This window comes from Cryptomeria japonica, chromosome 4 (assembly GCF_030272615.1).
Source record: "Cryptomeria japonica chromosome 4, Sugi_1.0, whole genome shotgun sequence".
NCBI lineage: Eukaryota > Viridiplantae > Streptophyta > Pinopsida > Cupressales > Cupressaceae > Cryptomeria > Cryptomeria japonica.
The window spans coordinates 454,503,476-454,530,782 of NC_081408.1; the positions used below are offsets into that span (position 1 = coordinate 454,503,476).

Sequence of the window (27,307 nt, forward strand, 5' to 3'; positions counted from 1 at the left end):
ACGCATCAGAGCTTTGAAAAGAATTCCTATGTCCACATTGATCAGAGAGAATATTGTGCAAGATGGAGATAGATACAATTTCCATGGCTGGTATTGTTCATTGGCCATGAAGAAATCCACTTATGAGCATGCACAAAAGGATTGTGCAGAGATGGAAGGATCAATTCATGATATTCAGTCGAAGATCCTTGCCTCAATTGAGGAATTATTATGAGTTGATGTCAGTGAAGCCAGTGGGTTACACTTAGCAAAATTGAGAGACAAGATGAAGTTCATGTACTTCAATCAGTTGGACTCTTTGAAGAAGAGTCAAGTGGATGACTTAGTGTCTTTATTGATTCATGTTCATAATTCGCAAAAGCACATGCCAGATAGGGAGAACACTTTCAATGCTTGCTCAGATGCGTTGGACATGATTGATTTACTGTACGATACCTTGCCCAGAATTTCCTTGTTGGAGTTAGACTCTGTATTGGCTAGATTCTTAGATTATGCTGCGAGAGAAAGAGATGCAAGACAAAATCTTCTAGAAGATTCCATGTTTGATGACTAGGTATCTTTTTATTGGGCCATATGTTGGTGGCTCCATTTTTTATGTAAACCCTAATTAGGGCAACTCTAGGGCTTTGTTGGCATGATCTTGGCCCTTGATTTAGATTTAATCTTGGCCATCCATTTTGTATGAGACTCTATATATACCTCATTGCCTCTCATTTGTAAGAGAGATATTTTTGAGAATTGTTGGTAGTTGCTGCAAATTTGAATATAAATCATTGTTTGAATTGATGGTGATTTTTGTTTAAGTGTTGTTTTGCATTCAAGGTTCTTAATTCCTCCAAGTTAGATTAGAATTTTAGATTAGAATTTGCTTTTAATGTTTGTTAGATTGAATGAAAGAATTATTGAATGTTTTTGTGTGGAATCCATTTATCCATACCACTAGCCTCTTACTGATTGTAAGTGCGCCTTGCGTGGTCAACTGGAAATCTATGCAAGCTTAACTTCGATTATTATACGTCCATTTTTATGCATCAACTTGGATGGTATCAATGTCTGATGGTAATAATTTGAAAATCTATGAAATACACCTTAGATGATTGCACTAAGCTCGTGTCAAATCTGTTCGACTTGATGGTGGGGCCTTGCCTAGTTCAATTCCACTGAATTTGTTCATCACTTCTTGCATTCTAGGTTTTAGAATAGAATTCCTAAACCCTACTCCCTTTTTCCCTTTTTTTAGAAAGTCTTGTTAGAATTAAGTCAAGAACTTCATTGATAAATCCTAAGTTATCAGCACACCCATTCCATATTCATGATATATAAAATTGATTCGAACAATTGTGTAAGTCCCCAAGTCAAAACAGCAATTCACATTGACCATTGAGTTACCCACTTGTCAAGACCTAGTTGTAGAAACCTTGGAATCATTTTAGTTGATCTTACCCTTAGCATCTGAGGTGATTTTGTTCAAGAGAGGGTAAAGTACTTTGATATTTTATTTTGATGCTTGCATATGCATAAAACACACATCAACAGGCCTTAAACCCCTAACCCGCAACTATTAACACATTAACCAAACCTTCCCAATACACATTGTTTGCTGCATTGAAAGATATATTATTGTAAAACCAAAAGTTTGATGTTGCTATCTTTTCTTGTCCATGCTTCTCTCTATTCCATCCTGTACCTTCAAGTGAAGGTTGCGCACCTGGAACATTGCGTGGTACAAAAAAATTAGGGTCTGATCTAACAAGAGTGCCACTAGCCTCACCCTCATTGTCACCAAAAGATGAAAGTGACTGACAACCACGAGTGTGACCAATGGGACCTGAAGTGGACAATGTGGGATTCATTGCAGCTGCCATGGCTTCTTTTGTTTTTTGTATTTATTCCTTTTGCATATCATGCTCAGCAAGAAGGCCCTTCATCTCTCTAATAATCTCGGGAGTTGTTTTGGGACATATATCCACACCATATCCAGGTATTTGTGCAAGGTGGTATTTTAATCTATTGATTCCACCAATCGTCCATTTCGTATATTCGGTGCAAGTGATCTCCCCCATTTTGCTTCCTCGAATCCCATATTTCCATGCTTTATTTATTTGTCTTCCTGACCTTGGGGTTGCCCTTCGAGTTGAACTTGCCATTGCTGATTTAACATGAAAAAATAAAAAATCAGCAAGGTTTTGTGGAAAATCAACAAAAAAACAAAAGACAATGAATCGTTTGGGAAATATAGCATTCAAAAACAAGAAAAAAATATAAGGAAACAAGTTAGGAAAGGAAATAGATAAAATTTTGGCAGCACATCCCCTTGTTCTTCAAGATTTTTTGGATTTTCAAAACATGGAAATGAAGAAAAAAAAGAGGAAAAATCCTTACCTAGATCTCTTTTGTTGATTTAATCTTCTTTCCTCTCCTCCTTCAAACCCTACAAACCTATTTTCACCAAGAAAGAATGCCAAATGGGTGAAAAAAAATTTAAAAACCCACTTTTTAAGATTGTTGAGGGTCATTTCTAGGTCGCACGAGTCTCTACTAAAGACTCACGAGTCCAAGCAAAAGACTCGTGAGTCTTTCAAAAAGACTCGCCAAGACTCGCCTTGCGAGTCCTTGGCAAGTTGACTCGTGGAGCCACTGGACTCGCGAGTCCGTGGCGAGTCCACAAGTCTTAAAACTATGATTTAAATTATAGATTTGGAGGAGAATCTAATGAATGGCTAGGACGGAATCTAGAACCTCAGATCTGATCCATGATTTGGGGGACTGATAGGGAGTTGTGGCATGCATAGAAAAATTCCACATTACTTTACTTTTATATTGAAATAATTAGAACTTATCAAATCAATGTGACTAGATCTGATTGATTGGTTAAAAGGTCTGATTGATTAGTTAACTAAAGTACATGAGAGATCAAAAGGGAGTTGACAATTGCATGAATGAGTTAACTGATTGCATGGGTAAGTGAAGTGGATGTGATTGATGAGTGAGAATGAGAATGACTTTGAATAAACTGATTAGACTAAGGAGTCAACTAGATGAGGTGGAATTAATCAATTAATAATAAATTAATTAGATTATTTGTGCACATGAGGTGGAAAGCAATATTAAAGTAATTTATTAATGGATAATGTGTGGATAAATGATTGATTGAATGGATAAATATGTGCATAATTATGGATAAATAATTTATTAAATGGATGAAAAATTATAGCCAAATTAAATAACTTAGAGCTTATTTAATTAAATCATCGGGCACTTGGTAACATGTACCCTAGGTGATCGGAAGATGATGTATGTGTACTAGGTGATGGGTGAATAAATTAGATGATGATTTGAAGAAACTAGGACCTACGAGATGGATGAATGAATCACATGATGATTAGATGAAACAGAAGATTAGGTGAAGATGACAATTTTTAGGTGTCTAGAATAGCAATCCTTTATTGCTGAAAGTAGCTCACAATGAATATCATCCTCACATTTGTGTGCTATGAAGAGATGTCTCAATAAAGGGTGGGAGACATTCAAATCAATTGTTATCGTTATTTCTTTATGGAAAGGGGTAAAGTATTGCTTCAACACTATCCTCATTGTAGGAATTCACACCATAGTTGCAAAACTCTATGAGTACTTGCATGTACAAAAGCCAAATGACTTCTCATAAGTATTACTTAGCCACAAGTTATTAGAAAAACTCACAATGGTTTTTTGTGGAGAACTCACCTTACTCGGAAGAAAATTCCATTACTCACCCAACACCAAAGTAAAAACTCAGCCATAGCTTAAAAAAAAAATGATGTCCATGTCAATTTTTTAAATTAATGAATTTTTTTGGAGGCATACAAGTAATTTGACAGCTTGTTGTGTACGTTGAGAGTTTGTTAGATGGCTTGCTGCACTTGCAATAAAGGAATCACTGGTCTGTTTTCCCTTATTCATATTGCATCTGAAATAAAGGAACCACGGGTCTGCATTTTCCCCATAGAGGAAACGTAGCACTGGAATTATAGACTTTACATTGCTTGTTCTCAAAGATGAAAGTGATTTTGGTCCATACAATAAACAGATTTTTGTCTTCGACCAACAGTGTTTTATAGCCTCTAGAAATAATTGAAACAGGAGTTTAAGTTGCTTGTAACAGCAGTTCTTCAAATATATATAGTAGTGGTCCATATACCTTCAAAGTTGTCCTAATTTTATATTTGTAGTAGTTCATTAGAGGTCTTTTCTTCAGGGATTATTTCATAGTAAGTTGCTTAGAGACGCCATGGGTATTGAAACTTGAAGTTCATATGTATTGAACTTGATTTTTGGCCTATAATGTGTAATTTAACTCTAGTTTCAATCTATATATGAAGAAAATCAGTAATATTTTTCATAAATTCAATAATATGCAAGTTTTTGAAGGATACTTTAAAGATTCATTTATTTTATAATGTACAAAAAGTTTACAGTCATTCCCAAGATTTTCTGATTTTTTTAGAAAATATCTACTACTTATCAATTGATGAGCTAAAGGGGTTCTATACTAAATGGTTCATAAGGCACAACACTTGCAGAAGGTTTTGCAAATGGGGTTGCAAGCTAAGTGGGTTTAACCTTGGAGGAAACTCCATGGTTAAGCGCACTTGAGTTGGAGTAGTACTGCGACAAGTGACCTCCCAAGAAGGCCCAATGCTTCACCTCTGTGAGCATCACCTAGATGCAGTGAGTGCTAAGTGGACCATTCATTCTCATTAGAGATGGATTCTTGTGAATCAGTACTCGTGAAACATGGGTCAATGAGTTTGACTCGAAAATTACACAATTGAATCCTGATAGCAATATCATAATTCCTAAGTTATTAAATTATGTGGGTCAGCCAAGTTATTACTGAGTCCAATTTTTCAACTATGCTTTTGTTGTGACCTTTTCACACATCACCCCATTGAGAATGAGGACCCTCCTTGTTTCTTGCTTTCTAGGGTTTTTGTTAGAGCCTCATGACCTCTTGGCACCAATTTTGTCAGTTTTGAATGGTCTGAGTTTTGGAAGTCATAAGTCAGTTTGTGCAAGCCATGGTTAGAACAAAGTCTAGACATCGTCGATGTGCCTAGAAAGTCCGAAGGACGAAGATTGCAATTGATTTGAGTGAATTTGGACAACTTTCTATTTTTGGAAAGTTTTGCTTTTTTTGCTTTTTCCTATTTTTTAGGAAGTTTTGTTTGTGGCACTTTAGGAACGATCCCCGAAATGGCTAGTTTTAGAAAGTTTTTCCTATTGTTTAGGGAACCTTTCTTTTTCTATTTCTGGAAAGGGGATCTAGGCTTTGCATTGTTGGCTCTGAGTTATATTGGAAATGATCGAGAATTCCACCCAAAATTCAAATTTTGTCTGAAAAAGCTAAGTTCCTAAATTTTAGGGATCTAAAGGAATTCAGAGGATAAATGGTGTATGAATTTCAACTTTCAAGATGATCCGAGTTAAAATGCATAAGTCATGAAGTTATGAAGATTTCAAAACTAGTTATCATGGAGATCAACCCTCTCCAAGTCCGCCCAGAAAGGATGATCTTGATGTTCACATGGTCAAGAAAAGCTATAAAGTCCGCCCTCATGGGGAATGTGCCTTACAAAGTCCACCTGGGACTAGTTTGCAAGATGAAAAGAGGTCATGAAGTCCACTTGGGCATGAGTGAGATGGAAGGCATTTCAATGAAGTCCGCCATGTAGATGGTGCACAACTTCAATGAAGTCCGCCCACATGCGTACGACCTTTGATGAATTCCGCTTGACATAGTGCAAGGGTGTGATGAAGTCCGCCCAATGGTTAAGGAGGCAACAAGCAAAGAGGTGCAAAGGATTGACTAAGTCCGCCCTACAACAGCACTTCATCAACTTGGCAAAAGGATTGAAAGCTATGAGGTCCACCCTCAATGGGAAAAGAAAGTTGTCAAGTCCGCCCTACAACAGCACTTCATCAACTTGGCAAAAGGATTGAAAGCTATGAGGTCCACCCTCAATGGAAAAAGAAAGTTGTCAAGTCCGCCCCTATACTTGCAATATGGAAAGATTTTGCTCAAGTCCGCCTTGGATGGGGAAAGAAGGAGATAACGTCCGCCCAAGAATTAAGGGCTAACTTGCAAATAAGGAAAAACTTTGCTCAAGTTCGCCCCTATACTTGCAACATGGAATAAATCACATGAAGTCTGCCCTGCTCATTGGGAAAACAATTGCTGAAGTCCACCTTCGACAAGAAAGAAAACAATTTGAAATTGTTTGTCATGAAGAATAAATCCTTCAAAGTTCGATTTGGAGACAAGAATAGAAAGTTTTGAAAGATTGAATGAAGTTGCTAAAATATGAAAAGATTTGAAAGATAAATTCAAAATTGAACTCGAAACGAAATCAGAACTTTCTTAAGTGATTCAACTCAACTCAAATTCAAAATAGAAAGTTTCTCAAGGATCAAATCAAACTCAAAATGAAGATAGAAGTTGTTTTTAAAGGACTGAGTTCAACTGAGCATCAAAATTGGAAACTTTCCAAGAGACTAAAATCGAGTTCATTCACTGAATGTCCAGGTTTGATGTATGAAGGTCGAATTAGAAACAAATCAAGTTCAATCTAGGATGCAATAGCTGTATTTCTAAGTGCAGAATTCGAACTTTTTCAAGGTTTTATATTTATGATGAAATGCTCATTCATTTCATTCATGGTGAAGTTTGAACTTAAGAGGAATTTTGAGAAGTTTTCTTGGCAGGTTTCAAGGGTTTTCAACAAGTTTGAAGAGTTTTTGCACAGATTTCTAGAGGATTTCAAGGGTTTTGAAAAGCATTTCAAGAACATTTCAAGTACAACCATTGATTTTCTGAGACAAAACAGCATCTTCTTTCTTCTTTCTTGTCTCTATTCTGAAGGTGAAATGAGTTTTCAAGACAGATTCTCAGGGTCCTAGACCTGATTTTTCGAAGTTTTTGTGAGCGAAAGAACTAATTTGTTATGATTTCCTTTCTCTCTCTCACACACATTTTCTGCCCTTTGAATCTGATTCTAATGTTTACTTAGTGGAATTTGGGACTTTAAGTTTTTATTTTCAGATCTGACTTTGATCAAAATCAGTCCCAAAATATTCAAATCCTTTCACATTACAAGGTTTTCATAAGAATTTTCAGAAAATCTGTGTTGAAAACCTGTCCAAATGCTAAATGTTGGAAAAAGTGAAAAATCAGAAATTGCTTAGCTGCTAAGATCTCCAAAATCACGCTTAAAATACAGATTCTAACTTCATTTTGTTAGATCCTTGCAGATTTGGATGACCTCAGGAGTTGGACCATCACGCAAAGTCCAAATGAAGTTCCAAGTTAATAAAGATTCCCCTCCGGAATCGAAGATGAACTCCAAATGGAAGCAGGTTGGAGATACCAACCTTGGGCACATCAATCTTCGGGAGTTCAAGAAGAGGATGCACAGCACAGATACACAATTACCCACTCCAATTGCATGGAAAATGATGCGAAATGGGATAGTGCAAGCTGCTGGTTTTCTTCCAACAGTTCAGTGAACTGAATTGATTGCAGAATGCTTCAAACATTATAACCCAAAGAATAGAGAAATAATTGCTCTTGATGGCAGAGTGCTTGCAAATATCGGTGAAGTAGCAATCAGAGAGGCCTTCCGCATTCCTGAATACCACAACATCGTTTATATGACCAGGGATGAAGCAACCAAATTATACAAGGACAACACAAAGGAGTATGAGGCTAACATCAACCACTCATGGTTGGAGAAGCCTAGAAAAAGTGTTTCAAAGATGCCTAAGACCTTTCTCAAGCCTTGTTTCAAAGAGGACTATGGAGACCTCGTTGTCTTATTAAACACAGTTATGGGCAGCCAACAAGGTGCACCCTTTCAGCCATGGATGTACTATTTTATCCATGAGGTTACTGCTGGTGTAAAGATGATCAATTGGGCAAAGATCATAAGTGACAATTTAGATGATCGGTTGAAAAACCTAGAAAAGAATGGAACGTTTTACATGAGTTCCTACTTCATCTACTCCTTGGCCAGAACATATAGATACAGAGGCCTTGTGTGTAGAGGAGCAATTGGAAATAAAGAGAACCAGTTCGTTGTCTATGATTGTTATCCACAGCTACACCTGGAGGAGAAATTTCAATTTAAGAGGGTCAATGATGCATTCCTTATGCACATCACAAGAACCCTTCAGGGAGGTCTCCAATATCCTAGGTTCACCTACTTGAGGATCCAAGGATTCTCTGGACCCCCATACAAGCTGCCCATGTTTCCTACAAACCGAATGGTTTTACTTGAAGTGATAATAGAGTTGCAAAATTTTATGATTGTGCAAAGAGGAAAACAAAAGATGGGAGCATCTTTTCCTCTTAGTATCGAAAAAGGGTTAGAGACTTGTCCATCAGCCAAAGTTGGCACACATGCCAACAAGGAGATTCAATGGTACCCATTTCTGCAGTATCAAGCAAGGAGTCATTTTGATCCTTTCCATCGGATGGGAATGGTTAATGGAGAGAAGTTTGAGCATAGGCCAGACCTTGAAGATTATTGGGCCAACGCTGCTAACAACTTTGAGATAAGGAAGAGATTTTGGTATAGAATCCTATTGAATAGGATCAGGGCATCTGAAGTCTTCTGAGTGGCAGACCAACTTGAGGAAGAAAATGAATACGAGCAGCCACACTATGCCAACCTGAAGAACGAGCCTCTTGCCCTGGTTGATTGGCAGATTCTGAAAGATCTAACCTAGGAGATCTAATGAGGCTTGTGATCGAATACTCCAAATGGTGCGCAGCTCAAAAAACAAAGGAGCTCAAAGCAAGGATTGTTGCTTTCACCTATGATCTCATGGGGACTAATGAGTCCATGTCTTCTAATCACTGTGTGACATCTAGCGGTCCAAGAAATCCAGAAATTGTTGGATCAAGGAAAAGGAAGGAGCCCACTGAGAACTCAATAAGGGCAAAAGGAAAGAAGATCACATGAGAGGTAGATGTGAGCAAGCAGCAGAAATCAAATGAAGGTCATTCGACTATCAACGCTTCATCCACAACTCCAATCAGAATTTTGATTGATGAGCAAGAGTTAGATAGTGAAATGGGAGACAACGAGATGAGGGTTCCTTCTCCCATAATTCAAGAACCAATTCACGAGCCCATTTTCACTAAGGTTGTAGAAGTTGAGAACCCTTAACCTGAGAAAAAATTCCTAGATGACATAAACTCTGCGCCTAATGGAATTGAAGATAATTTTGATGAAAGTGGTATGGAACAATCAACCATCCCTGATTGGTTGAAGGAGAGGATCAAAGCTAAAGTTCATGAGAAACTTCACCCGGTAGATAGCATAGCAGCACTCTTGGCTGAATTGAATAAACCAAGTGAAACGAGACCACCCAAGCCAGCCAAGAAGTTTTCTTTGATTCAAAAAAACAAAGCAGGATTTAGATCAGTTCAGGTAGCAGTGCCGAAAACAGGTAAAGCTCAAGACAGTATCACTCCTAAGGAATATGAGATCACTACCATAAATCTGGGTAAGACCACTAAGATCCAAGAGGTCAAGGAATTTGATGATTCCTGCGATACCATGAAGGAGAGGTCAAACAAAGAAGTTGAGAAGAGAAAGAAGTTAGAGCTTGAGAATGAGCAGTGGAAGAAATATGTCCAGCACCTGACAAACCCTATTAATCAGGAGGAGGTACCAATTGCTCCACCCATGCCCCTTCGACAAGAATCAATGAAAGACTATGAGGATATGAGAACAACTTTCGGAGAAGTCAAAGGATGACTTATGATGCTTCAGAGCGTGCTGACATACTTGTTGAGAACCTAGTATCGGCATATGACTCCACCTCTTCCTTATTGAGCAGAATCCAAGACATAGTTGAAGCTTGGGAGCATATAGAAGATATACAGAACAGAATAATCCCATGCTTGAAGACCATTAGAGGGCTTTCCCAATAGGATCTAGTAGATGGAAAGGTTATTCAACCTGGTGACATATATGACTTCAGCACTTGGAAAGGAATCTCTAAATAAATTAGAGACTAAGTGTTTGGAGATAGAAAAGACTATCAGAGGTATTCAGGACAAGGTTTTCCTCATAACAGCCGAGATATTGCAGCAAAATGAAGTGCGAGAGAAACATTTACGTGCAAAGAATCTAAGGGCCAAGATTCAAGGGAACCTCTTCAAACTTTCAGGGCCAATTCTCAAGGATGATCTCACCAAGATTTCGAGATTCTTGCTCATTGATGAGAACTTCCTCGCACAGGCAGCTGATTGGGAGAACACTCTCGCCACATGTACCAAAGACGTGGACATGGTTGATTACCAAATTGGTAGCTTGCCACATGTCACCATGGAGGAAGTTCGATCGGTCATATCTAGATACATTGAATTTGCAGCTTCAAGAAAGGAAACTAGAGGCCCACTTCACTGAAATTAGCAGTTGTGCCACTTGTCTTGTTTTCTCTTGTTCAAACTAGTTAATTTTTGGGAAACCCAAATTCGGGTTTTGATCTTTCAATCTAGGCCCTTGATCATTGTTTGATCTCGGTCGTTCAAAACTTTTGTGAGACTATATAAGGTTTCCTCCTCTCATTTGGAGAGTGTGAGGTTTTTGAAATATTGTTGCGAGAGGTCATTTTGGATAATATATTGCTTGTGTGCTTCTATGCTTTGTAATCTCTATTGTCTGAATGATTAGCAAGGTTTTCAATTTTTTCAACACAATAGATTAGATTTTATTTAATGTATGTTAGATTGAATGCAAGATTTGATAAGTATTGATTTCTGGTGCATCTCCACTCATACTTTTGATGAACAAATGATTTTTGTTCATTGTGTAAAGTTAGTTTGAGCTTTCCTTTGTGTATGCTTAACTTCCGATCATAAGCACGTCCCTTGAAGATTGCATCCGCTTTGTGTAGTTGTCCTAAGCGAGGCAAAGCAAAGCATGGTTATTAATTTCACCCAGTCAATACCGTCTCTTGAATTCTTAGGAGTAAAATAGATCTTCTAAACCCTTATCCTTTTGTCTTTTTTTTTGAAAGTCTAAATCCGAAAATCCAAAAACAAGAAGAGCATCTATTGTTAAATTTGTCTAAGTCCTCAGATTGTGAACAATCCAAGTGTAAGTCCCTTTGTGTATACCAACATATCACAATGCCCATTGATCTTATCCACAAGTCAAGACCTGACAAAAGAAACCTTGGAATCACCGTATGATCTTCTTGCAATCTTAGCATTAGCAGTAATTTCTCAAGAGAGGATAGAGTGTCTTTGGACATTTTATTCTGAGTTTGGTGAATGATAAAACACACACCAAGAGCTTCATACAACAATTTATAGAATTTTCTTTTTACACATTTATTGTCTATTATTGAGTCTCCAACTCAGACATAATTTTATTGTATGCTTAATATCTACTCAAACTTAAGCTTTTTATATTATGTAAATGAGTGTATATATGAGAGCACATATTCAATAAGCCACATCAATTTAATGACAGAACTTTTTAGTTGATGTGGAAACTTTTTATATTTTGTACTACACCATAGATTCAACTCTTCAATGCACCCTTACAATATATTTGCATTCCATAGATCAAGGATTATGTGATTGTATAAAATTCCCAGAACTCTCCCAAATCTAGAGTTAGTACATTGCTAAAGAATTGGAACCTTAATTTTATCAACCACAAAAGCAAAAACTTAATTTCAAGGCTTTCATGAACAGCATTCTTTCCAATTAGGAAAAATACATAGCCCTCCTAGACATTTTATGAAAGGCCCACCTAACAAGGCTTGTATCCAAACAATTAAATATGCATTCCCTTCAAAAACTCATCATATAACTTGTTTGTTCTGTTAGTACAATAACAAGATGCCTTACTCAATGTTACACCCATGATTGTAAAACACAAATTACTGGTCAATCAAATTCAAGCGTGTTACCTTGCAACACAACGAGCACGCCCAATGCGTATTCCCTGTCTTCCACGTACATTTACACGAGTGAAAACTAGCCAATCTGGGAAGAGAGGTAGACTTTGTTCCATGTTAAAGACAAGCTGCACAAATTGTTTCTTATATATTAGGATAGGCCAAAAAAATTGAGAAGGTATTTACGAAAATAATGGCACAAACTTAATGTTAGAACTTAAAATTAGATTTAAAACTAACGGCTAGCACAAACCATTGAAGAACCCTGATCACGAGAATCTGCATATACAGTCTCCAGCTTTGCAAACACCATTTCATCATGGTCTTTACCACTGTAATCCAATCAAATCATGAATGCAATGAAAAAAAATTTGAAATATAATTCTGAAAATGTCTTTCTTTCAATTATAAATTGCACTCAAAACAAAACACCCACCTAAAAAAGAGTGGAGTCTGAAATTCATCTCTTACTAGAGATATTCCATTATCATCATGTGCTGTAGCACGCTGGAAAGAAGAGAAATTAAAGATTATTATAATCTTAAATGTAAGAAAAATAGCCATTTTTTCCTCATTTAACATGATTTTGACAAGTAAACGCACATGAAGAAGAGCCCTGCAAACATGACAACACCATAAACAGGTAAAGTGTTGTAGACTTGGTATATAATACATATATTAATCCATATTGGTAAATTTAGTTTAGAATATCATAGTCAGTTGATGTTTTTATGTTTTTAATACAAAAACATTCCATTCAGGGCATGCCAATTGATAATAGATTTAGCTATTTCATATGTAGTGAGATTAAACATGAAATATATTTTGAATTCCTTATTTTTTGGTACATAAAAAAATAATAACGCATAAAAGAATAAACAATAGACTATCAAACACCAAAAATATTTATTTTAATCCATTGTATTTTTATGTTTTAAGCCATTTGACCTTGAAAAAGACCAGTAAAACTTAACCATGACCATCAGGTTCTGGAAATCAAACATATATTACAAGGACATGTCCCAGTAAGATGTGACACTTGCTCTGATTACAAATAGATTGAAATACAAAATAGATACATCTGTTGAAAAAATGGTTGTCATTGATGTCAAAGGTGAATAGTGCTGCTATCATCATATCGCTGTCAGTAATGTCAAGGGAAAGTATGCTTAAATGTGCAAACGCAAGATCAAAAGGTGGCCAACCCCCATTTAAAGAAGCACTAATATTATTACCTTTAATGGGCAGACCCATGAAGATTCTATAAACAACATTTATAATATAAATGCTCGCTGACCGGCTCAATAAAATCATTCTTTAGGGGCCGACACCTTTAAGAATGCATAACCTCCCTTAATAGGGCCGACTAACTTGAAATAAACTAAATATTTGTTACAAAGGCTGACCCCCCTCAAGAGGTAGCCTCTCTTGAAGAAATCACACCTTTTTGATGTGGTATAAAGGGAGACGAAACGTGGTAAGAACAGCAAGAAAAACAATGTAATATGATTGGATTTAGAGCAGACAAAAGGGCACATTTAGAGCAGATGAAGAGCAGGTTTAGAGCAGAAACATACGTGAAGGATTAGCAAGCCAAGCAATGAAAGATTATGTGAATTAGAGCAGATCAAGAGCAGAAAATATGAAGAGTATGGCAAATTTGTATTAGAAGAAAGTTATAGCAGATTTTATGAAGCAATACAATAAATCAGTCAATTAAGAGACGAATTCTAAGTATAGCAGCAGACATGAATATGGTATATGCAGAATTAAAAGAGTAGAACATGCAGATTTGAAAGGGCACTTATATAAGGATAATGTATTATCATTTGTAAACAGATTTGTGAAGAAGAATGAGGGTCCAAAATACATCATACAAATTGATTTTATGAAGAAAATATATTCAGATTTGTAAAAGAAATATATTCAGATTTGCGAAGGAACTATAAGATTCAGATTTGTGAATAAACTGTGTTCATCATTAGTTGAAAAAGCAACATCCTGAAGGTGATATTTTGTTGATTTAAAGGTCGGTGCCTCATATTGGAGAGTGTAAGATCCCAAAAGAATCTTGCCCATTTTCTTACTTTCCCCTTCTTAGGAATTTTGTCAAACAGTTAACTTGCAGGTTTTGTATGGTAAACAGTTTCAGATTGAAGTGAAAGTTGTTATTTATGTAATGTGAGACTTTGCTTCAGAATTTTAAAAATGATTATGTATACTGAATAATGAACACTTTCGGCAACAATGTTGAAATCATAAGAATTACCAGTGACAGAATGTCATTATAACAACCAAGCTTATCCAGTTCAGAAATTACATTCAATCACAGGTTAAAAATATATGCATCTGTTTCATTTCCAAGTATCGGCCCCTTCACTCCTGATATAGGAAAATGACACCTTCAGCACTTAAAGAGGTCAATAGCATAATTTGCTTCCTTTTGTCTTGTAACGAGTTGATAACAGAAAGTTGCTACTCCAGAACTTCAAACTTCCTCAGCCATTGACAGCAGTTCATAATTAGCAATTACAAATCCAAGACATTGAGAGAATCACATAAGTGGCCATATTAATTTTGTAGCCCAGACCAAGAGAAAGAGTGCAACTTCCTTATGTATGCTATGCTGGCAGGAATAAGAATCCACAATAGCCAAGTCTCCTTATATGCATGCGCGCTTCCCCGTATGCTCAAATACAAGAACCAAATCCATACAAGACAAATGGCAATCTCTGGCTTTCCCACAAATGATTCCAAAGATCTGATGAATATTATTCACATGCTCAACAGAGGAGATAATACTGCTTTCTCTGTCAGTTTTCAGTGCCTTTAATTTATCCTTCACTTCTTGCAATAATCCCACACAAACTGAAGCATTCAAAGTTCAAACAACTCCCAATTTGCACCAAATACAGAGGCAAATTATGATGTGTCCAAGGTTTGCAACCCCAACGGCAAGAAAAGACTAATGCACACTCTAGATGAAATCCTGATAGTCGATTGGAAATATTCTCATCTCTGCTCCAGGTGTATACAATGCACAACAGTAACTGCTAATCACAAACACAAGAACCTGTTGATCTCTTCATTAATCTCTCTTCAGCCTGATAAATAAATCTCCCAACACACCGCCAAGAATGATTTGAAGCAATACAAATGTTCCACTAATTCAATATTTGGCCCAAACTATAGTTTTAATAAAGTTTTGGCTTTAATCAAAATGCTCAATTCCTCACACCAAAACATAATAGCTTGTTCAATAAAATCATCTCCATAAACACTAGAATATCAAACAAGCCAACATCAATGTCCATATTAATTATTGCAAAGATATAGAGCAACTCACCACATTAATAGTATTTCTCTATTAGAGGACTTCATGTTGAGCAGCTTTATTCTACAATCCATAATATTAATCTAACTAGGTAATCTAGATGATCACTCCAAGTCCATTTAGAGCAGGTCTTTCATTGCTGAAAGCAGAATCTTAGGCACATCCCAAGAAGAATTAATCTGAGAAAATCCTCAAATCAATGTTGAAGATAAAATGATATTCATTGCATGCCCTTCACCACTCACGAGAACAATAATATAATATTAGTTATAACTTTCAGTTGCAAATAGTTCTCGTACACATTTATAGTGACTTTAATTAGCTTCAGTTTAAAGTCACTTTAGTTTAATTATTTATAGTACCTTTTAACCTATCTTTTAGGTAAGAAGATTAAATATTTAACTTTAATTTCTTTTTGCACCATTTTAGCTTCAAAAGTTAAAATAAAGTTTTTATTTCCAATAACGTTAAAAACAAGACGTTACAATTCATCCTGCCCAAGATTGCTTGTCCTCAAGCAATCCGGCACTAGGATCCCATATCAATCTCGAAGGGTGCTAAGAACTCCTCCTAGAAATATTACACTCCAAAATACCTGCAACTACTATCCACTTATTCTTCCTAGAAATTAGTCGTATAATCATCCATATCAAATGGCCAAAAGCGCAATCTTGTTCTTCTCCTTAACCACTATGCTGATTCCCACATTTCTGAATACTTCACCAACGTTAGACAAGGAAAAACCATCATGAAAATATTGTCTACAAAAATGACATACCTCAAGAAAGACTTCGAACTATGCACACATTGCTTTCAGTCTCTTCTTTGTTGACAGATCATCGTTCCACCATACTTATGACAGGGATAACAATAACCATGAAATTGAGAGTAATTGTACCTTATTAAATAGGATTGCCTAATAGGTGGAGATCTTGTGGACCTGTTATCTCTTCTTTTAATTTTGTTAATGACTTTGAGATGTTCACTATTAACAGGCTTTCTCTTCTAATCTCCTCTTTTCTTCAGTCTTTGGAGAAGCAGCATGATAAATTAGATCTATTTTCTTCCTTGGAGTTTCTCTAACCTTAGACCTCTGTCCTTTTTCATCTGTCTTTGCAGCCACAAATTCTATCTTATGTCTTGACATATCTCCAACTGTAGAGTCTTGTCCTATCTCATATCCTAAACCAATAGGATCCTTAGAATGTTTTTGCTTATTCAAAATTTCATTCAGCATATTCTTGCTGCTCTCAAACCTCATATTCTTGCTGTTTTTGCTTATTTTCAAGAACTTTTCTCAGAGTATCTATTTCTCCTTCAAGTTATTGGCATTCAATAATTTTGCCTTCCAAATCAGACTTTGTTACTTCTGCTTTTCTTTTGTTGTCTTCAACTTCTCTTTCCAGACTAATAATCAAATTGTTTGAATCATTAAACCTGTCTTTTAACAAAGAATTCTCCTCTACACTTTTTTCCAATGAGGCAATCTTACTCTCTAGCTCTTTACACATCTCTTCCTTATCTTTAAATTTGTTTTCCATTTCTTCTTCAGCCCTTTCTCTTTCTAAAACTTGAACATTCAGAAATTCAATTATCTTTTCAGATTCATTAAGATTTTGTGCTACCACTTTATTAATCTTAATGCTTTCTTGAAGATGTACTTTGAGCCTCTGATTTTCTTGTTTGAGATTCTTGTTCTCGTCTAGGGCAGTGACAAGTTCTCCTTCAAGATTAACAACTCCTTCCTCTTCATCTATTTCTTCCATGAACTGAGACTCATCATTTATTCCTGCAAGACAGTCTTTAGCACCAAAATCATTTGAAAGTTCTTCAAATTGTGTATTAGACAACTCTTTTTTATTAAGCAGAATTTTCACCACACCAGTGAGAGGTGGGGGAGTTGAATCAGTGGTCTATTAAAAAATTCAATTCATTGATCAAGTAAAACATAACAATTAATGGAGCAATCAAATATCTCTGTTCATAGCAAAGATCTTAAAAACATAAAAGCATAAGTCCATCCATGGGAAAATAGAACAATATGTGCACTTCACATAATACAGATATATGAATGGAAAACCCTTGAAGGGTATAAAACCACTCTGAAAATAAACTCTATGAAGCCTCACTGGCAACCTCACTGGTTACATTTAGAGCACCAACTCTAGGAGCAACAACCCCTTGCACATTCAAGCCACCAACCCCTTTACAAGAGACCAAAACATATAAAGAGGATTACTCTATTTCACTACAAATCATACATCATTGTTTACAAATGAATTCTGTAACTCGTAATCATATCTCACAACCCTCTCTCCAAATACAAAAGTTACAACGATATCAAAGAACATTTATAACCTCCACAATATAGTCACATCCCCACGATTTTGATTTCTTTCTGTGATACCATACTGTACATTTTGTAAAATTAAAATATTAACGTGCTACTACAAATTCATATCATCTGTAGAAGAATTGTTTTTTCTTTCAGAGCACCTTCCAAATCATTATGCATTGACATCTCTATAAACATCTGTCATTTCAACTTTTTCAATCTGCATACTTTAGCATTACAAATTTTATCCTTTACTTCACACAGTTATCTTGTTTTAAACTTCTGTCAATACATTTGTGCGTACACGCATACGAACATCAACCTCAAATAAGGACATGAGAATGTAAAAATATAATTCTTTATCAACTGTTATCTGAGAAACAGTTTACAACTTACTCCATTTGTCACCGCAAACTACCTTTCAGCAAAGATGTATCTTTTTGATCCCCAATTAATTTTCTTATGTCAACACACTAAAATAAGTTGTCGACTATCCAACTTCTAAAAATAACCAATTTGTTTTTTTAAACTGATGTTCATTATCACACCCTTTGAAAATCAAAACAAGATTATTATCAAGTGTTATTATGTTTAGCGTATATACCATGTCACTGGTTCCTGTTGCACCCAATTCTGTTCCTATCATCTGTATCCTTCTGTTCTCGTGAGTATGCAATTGCTGGTTCATGTCGCTCTATTACCATGAATATGCATTGCAAGCTCTCTGATTCAAACTCCAACTTTTTTTCTGCATTGAGACTTCAAATAAACATAATGCTGAAGTATACAATGCACTTTTGTTAATTTTGTAACATATATATATATATATATATATATATATATATATATATATATATATATATATATATATATATATATATATATATATTGATTACATATACTAATATGTTAACGTTAACTAATGATAAATAAAACCAAAGTTAACTTATCGCATTTGACCAACGGTTACACCGTTCATGGTATCGGGTGGTAAAGCGATTCTCAAACAAGTCGCACTCCTTCCAATCGGGTAAGTAAATGGTGACTAGTTTATATACTGTGGTGAGAGGTACGTAGGGAAGAGATGTGTCTTCCCACTCAAACAAGTCGCACTCCTTCTGATCGGGTAAGTAAATGGTGACTAGTTTATATACTGTGGTGAGAGGTACGTAGGGAAGAGATGTGTCTTCCCACGTGGGAAGACACATCTCTTCACTACGTAACCCCTCATCCACTTATATAGCATGCTTACATTGAGCAGGATGTACACACCGAAATTGATAAGTGTGGTGCATCTTTAAAACACGCTATAGCAGATAAAATACAACTTTCAAATCATATCTCCATCTCTTCTATTTTGATCACAGAATTTTGAAAGAACTTAACATGGTATCAGAGCGAAGTTAAGGAAGATCATATTAAAATTCTGTAACGATCTCATAAACTTTCACCAGGCTCTTACTAAGATCACATTCCCATAATCCTAATGGCAACCGGAGTTAGGTTTGAAGATAGATTAGATGGAGCATCAAATTTTGTATCTTGGAAATTCAGGATCATGCGTGTTTTGAAAGAAAATAAAATTGACTCTCATGTCAAAAGTGAAATTCCTGAACCCTCTGATGATACAGAGAAAATTCAGTGGAGCAAGGACAGTGAGAAGGCCCTTAAGATAATTGTGGATTCAGTAAGAGACCACATTGTACCAGTTATTTCTAAATATGAGACGACCTTTCAGATGTTCAAAGCACTAGCTGACATTTATGAAATCAACAACACTAGCAGGGCTCTCACCCTAAAGAATCAACTACACCATATAAAGATGAATAAAGGAGAAACAATTACATCCTATTTCTTGAGGATCACTGAGCTTAGGGATCAACTATCCACTATTGGACATCTAGTAGATAACAAAGAACTTGCTATGATGGCCCTAAATGGACTTCCTACCTCATGGGAATCCTTCATTCAAGGAATTAGTGCTCGTTCTAAATTTCCTAAGTTTGATAGATTGAAAACCGATTGCATTCAAGAGGAATCTCGGCTTGTCACAAGAGGAATAAAACAAAACAATGGTAATGAAGACATTCAAGTTCTAAACTCTAATTCCCACAAGAAAGGAAAGAAGAAGAACTTTAAGAGATAAAGGGACAACAACTCAAATGGGAAGAGGTCTTCAAAGAAGAAGAGAGACATTTCTGAAGTACAATGTTTCAGATGTGACCAATATGGGCACTATGCAATGAAGTGTCCAGACAAGATCAAACAACAAGCTTCAATGGCAGAAATTAAGAAAGGGAGTAATTCCGAGAAGCTAGTCTTCTACTCAGCCCTCTCTAGTCAAGTCACCTCCAGTTTCAACACATGGGTGATTGATAGCGGAGTATCTCAACACATCACTGGATTTCGTGAGCACCTAGATACACTTGTGGAAAGTTCAAATGAAGAAGTGACAATTGGTGATGACTCAAATTATCCAGTTATGGGAATAGGAACCTGCAATATCAACCTAAAGTCAGGCATATCCCTACAGCTGACTGGAGTTCTATTTGTACCTGGTATAAAGAGAAACCTTGTCTCAGTTTCTGCACTTGAAGATAAGGGTTACAGATTAACCTTTATGGAAGGAAAGGTACTTGCTTGGCCAAAGAACTCCACCATCAAGAAAGCCCACACCATTGGAGTAAGACAAGGGAGCCTCTACAGACTTTGCACCACTCCACCTCTAGCCTTGATTCATAAGACTCCAGATTCGAATGAACTTTGGCACGGAAGATTAGGGCACCTTCATTTCCATGTCCTACCTAAGATAGAGAAGATGGTGATCGGCTTACCCAAGCTAAGTCAAAAATCTGTAGGAGCCTGCAAAGGGTGTGCCTTGGGAAAGAATACTAAAGGGTCTTTTAATTCTAGCAGCAGTAAATCCAAAAATGTATTAGAATTAGTTCATTCTGATTTATGTGGACCCATGTCTGTACCCTCAGTAGGGGGATTGTTATATTATGTAATATTTGTAGATGATTATTCTAGGAAGACCTGGATATATTTTCTAAGGTACAAAGAGTCTGAAGAAATCCTTTCTAAATTTAAGGAATTCAAAGCTCTTGCAAAAAATATGACAGGTAAGAAAAGCATAACCTTAAGAACAGACAATGGGGGGGAATACACTTTTGATATGTTTAAAGATTATTGTATAAATGTTGGGATTAAGAGGGAGTTAACTATACCTTATAACCCACAACAAAATGGGGTAGCTAAAAGAAAGAATAGGACTATAGTAGAAGCTGCAAGGGCTATGTTGTTTCACCAAAATATAGAAACCTCATTTTGGGTTGAAGCATCTAGGACAGCCGTGTACATTCAAAATAGATGTCCTCATTCTCTTCTTGACAATAAAACCCCTGAAGAAGCCTTTACTGGCAACAAACCTGACATAAGTCATCTCCGGATCTTTGGGTGTCCAGCCTATATTCATGTCCCCAAAGAAAAGAGGTCAAAGTTAGAACCTTCTGGAAAGAAAGGAGTATTTGTTGGGTACAGTGAAACCTCTAAAGCCTACAGAATATACATACCTGGTCAAAGACAAATTGAACTAAGCAGAGATGTCATCTTTGAGGAAGACATAGCATTCAGGAGGTCCAAAAGCTCTAATGAATTAGAACACCAAGATCCTCCTACAAGCTTGGATGAGGATTCCACCCTTGAGATTCAGAGGGAGACCCCTGAAGATGCTGAGCATGAAGTTCAAAGCGTACCTTTAGAAGAAAATTATCCCGAAACTAGGAAGAGACCACTTTGGGCTAAAAGGATGCTTCAAGAAGCTGAAAATTATGCTGCTCCAAAGGGGACCTTCAAAGAAAGTAAGAGACCTAACCTATTTTCCAGTTATACTACCTTGATGAGTGAGATCATTGATGCAGAACCTTCCTGTGTTGGAGATGTGCTCAAGCATCAAGTTTGGAAAGATGCTATGTCAGAAGAGTATCAGTCAATTCTGAAAAATGATGTCTGGGATATTGTGCCTAGGCCTAAAGGCAAATATGTGGTATCTTCTAAATGGCTCTTCAAAATCAAACATGCAGCAGATGGCAGCATCGAGAAGCACAAAGCAAGGTTTGTTGCCAGAGGTTTCTCACAAAAAGAAGGTATTGACTATGAAGAGATATTTACTCCTGTTGCCAGATACACTTCTGTCCGAGCAGTTTTGGCTATTGCAGCATCTAAAGGATGGAAAGTCCATCAAATGGATGTCAAAACTGCTTTTCTGAATGGTCAGATTGAAGAAGAAGTTTATTTGGAGCAACCTGAAGGTTTTGTGATTCATAAGGCTGAATCACATGTCTGCAAATTAAAGAAAGCTCTTTATGGATTGAAACAGGCCCCCAGAGCATGGTATGAAAGAATTGATCACTATCTCTTGGAATTATGGTTTTTCAAGAATGAAGCAAATCCAAATCTCTACTACAAGGTAATCAATGGTGAATTATTAATTCTTATTCTTTATGTTGATGATCTACTAATCACAAGAGAGGATAATTGTATTTCTCGATGTAAGAAAGAATTAGCCTCTGAGTTTGATATGAAAGATTTAGGAATTCTTCACTACTTCGTTGGATTGGAAGTTTGGCAGCAGGCAAATGGTATAATCCTTAATCAAGGAAAATGCACCATTGATATACTCAAGAGATTTAGAATGTTGGATTGTAGATCCATGACCACACCTATGGAGACAAATCTGCACAAGCTAAAGGAAACAGCTGCAGAATCAGAGTTTGCAGATCCTACACTCTACAGACAGATTATTGGATCTCTGATGTATTTGGTAAACACAAGACCTGATATATGTTATGCTGTAAATGCACTAAGTCAGTTCATGTGTGAACCTAGGGAAATACATCTTGTTGCTGCAAAGCATATTTTGAGATATCTTCGAGGAACTATTGGTTTTGGTTTGAAATATAAACATGTAGAACTTGACCTACATGGATTCACTGATTCTGATTGGGCTGGAAGCATAGTTGATAGGAAAAGCACATCAGGATGTTGCTTCAGTTTAGGATTAGGAATGATCTCATGGATATGTAGAAAACAGTCTACAGTTGCTCAGAGTTCTATAGAAGCTGAATACATTGCAGCCTCCATGGGAGCAAGAGAAGTTGTATGGCTCCAGAAATTGCTTGTAGGACTGTTTGGTCAGCCCTTAAATCCTACTGTCATCTACTGTGACAACCAAAGTTGCATCAAGCTTTCAATGAATCCAGTATTTCATGACAGGTATAAACACATTGAGATTCCTTATCACTATGTTTGAGATATGGTGGAAAGGAATGTGATCCAACTGAATTATATTAGTACAGGTGATCAGATTGCAGACATTCTTACCAAGCCTCTCTCCAGGATCAAGATTGAACACTTTAGAGATAAACTTGGTATGGTTGAAAATGTTATTTAATTTTGAGATAGTCTCATATACTAATATATTTAAAGATGTTAGTGTGTAAACTCTTTTATTTGTCATGTGTGTGACTCCATGACTGCATGGGCCTTCTGTGAACATTATTGAAGGGTGACGACTTTTCAATAATGAACACTTGTTTCAAATTGATATTGTAAGGTGACGATTTTACAATTATCAATTTAACTATCTTGATGGATATCATGTGATTTGATATCTGTGGACATGTCATGATAGTATATATCTCTGAGACATTATGGTAGATATCTGTTGGTTGATATCATTAAATAAACCATAATTATGATAGAGATCTTCATGGTGAATATTATGAACATAATATTTGTGGACATGCCATGAAATCATTATCAGTATGGTAGGCATCATGTGACATGATGCCAGTGCACATACCTTACTTGATAACTATGAGTTATGGTGAGTATCATGAGACTTGATATTCATTGTTGAACCATATCTCTGAATATCACTATGGTGTGATATCTCCTCTCTTCACAATCAATGGATGAATTGTGATGTTTTCTCTAACATGAAATGTGTCCTCCCTAGTTAAGAGGGAGTGTTAATTTTGTAACGTCGGTCATACTATTTCATGCTTCTGATATATATATATATATATATGTTAATTTGATTACATATACTAATATGTTAACGTTAACTAATGATAAATAAAACCAAAGTTAACTTATCGCGTTTGACCAACAGTTACACCATTCATGGTATCGAGTGGTAAAGTGATTCTCAAACAAGTCGCACTCCTTCCGATTAGGTAAGTAAATGGTGACTAGTTTATATACTGTGGTGAGAGGTACGTAGGGAAAAGATGTGTCTTCCGACGTGGGAAGACATGTCTCTTCACTACATAACCCCTCATCCACTTATATAGCATGCTTACATTGAGGAGGATGTACACAACGAAATTAATAAGTGTGGTGCATCTTTAAAACATGCTATAGCAGATAAAATACAACTTTCAGATCATATCTCCATCTCTTCTATTTTGATCACAGAATTTTGAAAGAACTTTAACAACTTTGACAATCATCAACCTTTTGCAAATGACATATAGCCTCAACAACTTTGTTGTTCACATAACATGAACTCATCCTTCATGAATACATACAATACCAAACCATCTCAATTGTATGTATAAATATATATAAACAGTTGCACCCAATTCTGTTCCTATCATCTGTATCCACATTCTGACATAGTTTCCTATTATTCTGTTCTCGTGAGTATGCAATTGCTAGTTCTTGTCGCTCTATTACCATGAATATGCATTGCAAGCTCTCTGATTCAAACTCCAACTTTTTTTCTGCATTGAGACTTCAAATAAACATAATGCTGAAGTATACAATGCACTTTGACAATCATCAACCTTTTGCAAATGACATATAGCCTCAACAACTTTGTTGTTCACATAACATGAACTCATCCTTCATGAATACATACAATACCAAACCATCTCAATTGTAAGTATAAATATATATAAACATATATGTACTTGTATCTTAAAGCATAGATGTCCATACCATCTCAATTGTCTCTAATATCTAATGTCCCATGTCTTCACAAATATCCCAGTTGACATCAATAGCTAACATAGTCTAACTAACACATACTAACATTGTCATGAATGTGCTGACTATCTCCATTAACATCTAACACCCCTTTTGACAATGCACTTGACTTAGTTGACATCAATGCCAACAACAACTCATCATCACTTGCCAACCATGCCAACACCTCCTACTAAGCAAGCAATGGTACTGTGTGCCTCCTCATGCTCACTTCTTGAACTAGTGTCTGTTATGATGTACTCTATGTCATAAGTGACCTCAATGTAGTATGTCTTGCCTTTCTCAAGGCACTTGTGATCGGGTTCCCATGGTTTGTGGCAAGTGAAACACAACTTTTTCTTCTGCATCTCACTCCTTGATTCAAATCCCAACTTTTGGTGTTGTAGGCTTAGGTAGATTGGGAGTTCTCGTATCTTCTTTCTCATCTTGCTTCTCACTCTTTGGTGGGAATCCTCTTGATGGATTTTTTCCTTTTGAAGTAGAAGATTCCATAGCTCTCACCCTTTTGATTGCATCCTACAATGTGGGAGGGTTAAGAACCTTAATCCAACCTCTCAATGGGTTAGGCAATCCATCCATGAAAAGCACGATTAGTCACCTCTCAAATATATAAATGATGAACACTAAGTGTCTCTGAAAATCAGCAATATAGCTATCAACTAAACCCCATTGCTTTAGTTGCACCAATTCTTTGAAATGGAGTCCGGGGTCCTTGTCAAACCTCTCGATAAGCCTATCTATAAAATCAGCATATGATGTAATCTAATCATGGCCCATAGTGACCATTCCATGATGCCACCATTCACTAGCAACTCCGTCAAGATGTAAAGCAACATATTTGATCACTTCATCTTCAAGCATTGGATTAAGCTGAAAATATATGTCAACCTTCTGAACTCGGGCACATGCTAGAGTCTTCCCTGGACCATCAAAGAAAGGCAAACTAATCTTGCCAAACTTCCTCCTGAGATCATTATTGTGATCTCTGTTACCCCTGTTGGACAAGTGTCTCATCCTAAGGTCCATATAATCCTTAAAGGACATATCCGGCTGTAAATCTACATCAACCCAATCCTATCTTAGTTGATCCAGTAATTCTATCAATGTGGGTCCATTGCCCTCCGAAGGCTCAACTCTAGGTGGAAAAACAGGCATCATTGGCCTAGAAATAGTTGTAGTGTCACGCTGATTGGGAATCCTACCATTGACTGAATTATCGCCTGTCCAACTATTGTTGCCTCCATTGTTGTTTGTGCCAATATTCATTCCTAGCTGACAAGCCATCATTTTTGTTAATAACTCCAAATATTGATTCTGTTGTTAAGCCCTTTGTTCAACAGCTTGCTGCCCTTTGACTAGGGTCTATAGTAAACTCAAAAACCTCTCTTCCCCTTGATTTTTGGCACTCCAATCACCCATATTTATTTCCCTTTCTTCACTACTCTTTGTCAAAATTTATGGATTGTTTGCACCATTATCTGAATATGACCTCTCGTGTATACCCAATATACCCAAAATGTCAAAGATTGTCTCACTTTCCGTAACCTGTGCAGGCTGCCATTGTCTCCTCAATGCTCTACTATAGTACCTCTTCTCTCTTTCATTCATGAAAAGTGCAAGCTGGCAGGAAAACCAGCTCTCATAATACAGTGAGATCCCAAAAGAATCTTGCCCAATTTGTTACTTTCCCCTTCTTAGGAATTTTGTCAAATAATTAACTCACAAGTTTTGTATAGTAAACAGTTTTAGATTGAAGTGAAAGTTGTTATTTATGTAATGTGAGACTTGCTTAAGAATTTCACAGATGATTATGTAAATTGAATAATGAACACTCTTAGCAACAATGTTGAAATCATCAAAATTACCAGTGACAAATTTTCATTGTAACAACTTATCTTATCCAGTTCAAAAAATACATTCAATCACAGGTTAAAAATATATACACCTATTTCATTCCCAAGTGTCGACCTCTTCACTCCCAATTTAGGAAAATGATACCTTCAACGCTTAAAGAGGTTGACAGCATAATTTGTTTCCTTTTGTCTTACAAGGAGTTCGTAACAAAGAGTTGCTACCCCAGAACTTCAATTCTTAGCCATCAATGTCAATTCATAATTAGCAATTAGAAATACAAGACATGAGAGAATAGCATAAGCAGCCATATTAATTGCTTAGCCCAGACCAAAAGAAAGAGTTCGACTTCGCTATGTATGCTACGTTGGCAAGATTAAGAATCCACAATAGCCAAGTCTCCTTATATGCTTGTGCACTTACCCATATGCTCAGACACAGAACCAAGTCCATAAAAGACTCACGACAATCTCTACCTTTCCCACAAATGATTCCATAGATCCAATGAATATTATTCACACGATCAATGAAGGAGATAGTACTGCTTTCTTTGTCGGCTTTGAGTGGCTTAATTTATCCTTGACTTCTTGCAATAATCTTGCACAAACTGAAGCATTCAAACAACTCTTGATTTGCACCAAATACAAAGGCAAATTATGATGCAGCCAAGGTTTGCAACCCCAATAGCAAGGAAAGAGTAATGAACACTCTAAATGAAATCCCGATAGTCGACTAGCAATATTGTCGTCTATGCTACAGGTGCATATGATGCA

General features: G+C 36.4%; 1 protein-coding gene across 1 annotated transcript in view; it reads right to left on the reverse strand.

Annotated features, from left to right (window-relative positions):
- Positions 1–27,307, reverse strand: part of LOC131077380 (outer envelope protein 80, chloroplastic) — a 209,407-nt gene that overhangs the window by 64,288 nt on the left and 117,812 nt on the right. Inside the window, exons 11-13 of the mRNA XM_058014871.2 lie at positions 12,398–12,468; positions 12,215–12,293; positions 11,974–12,089 (exon numbers count right to left, since the gene is read on the reverse strand). Coding sequence (XP_057870854.2) covers positions 11,974–12,089; positions 12,215–12,293; positions 12,398–12,468 — 266 coding nt within the window. The remainder of the gene's footprint in view (positions 1–11,973; positions 12,090–12,214; positions 12,294–12,397; positions 12,469–27,307) is intronic.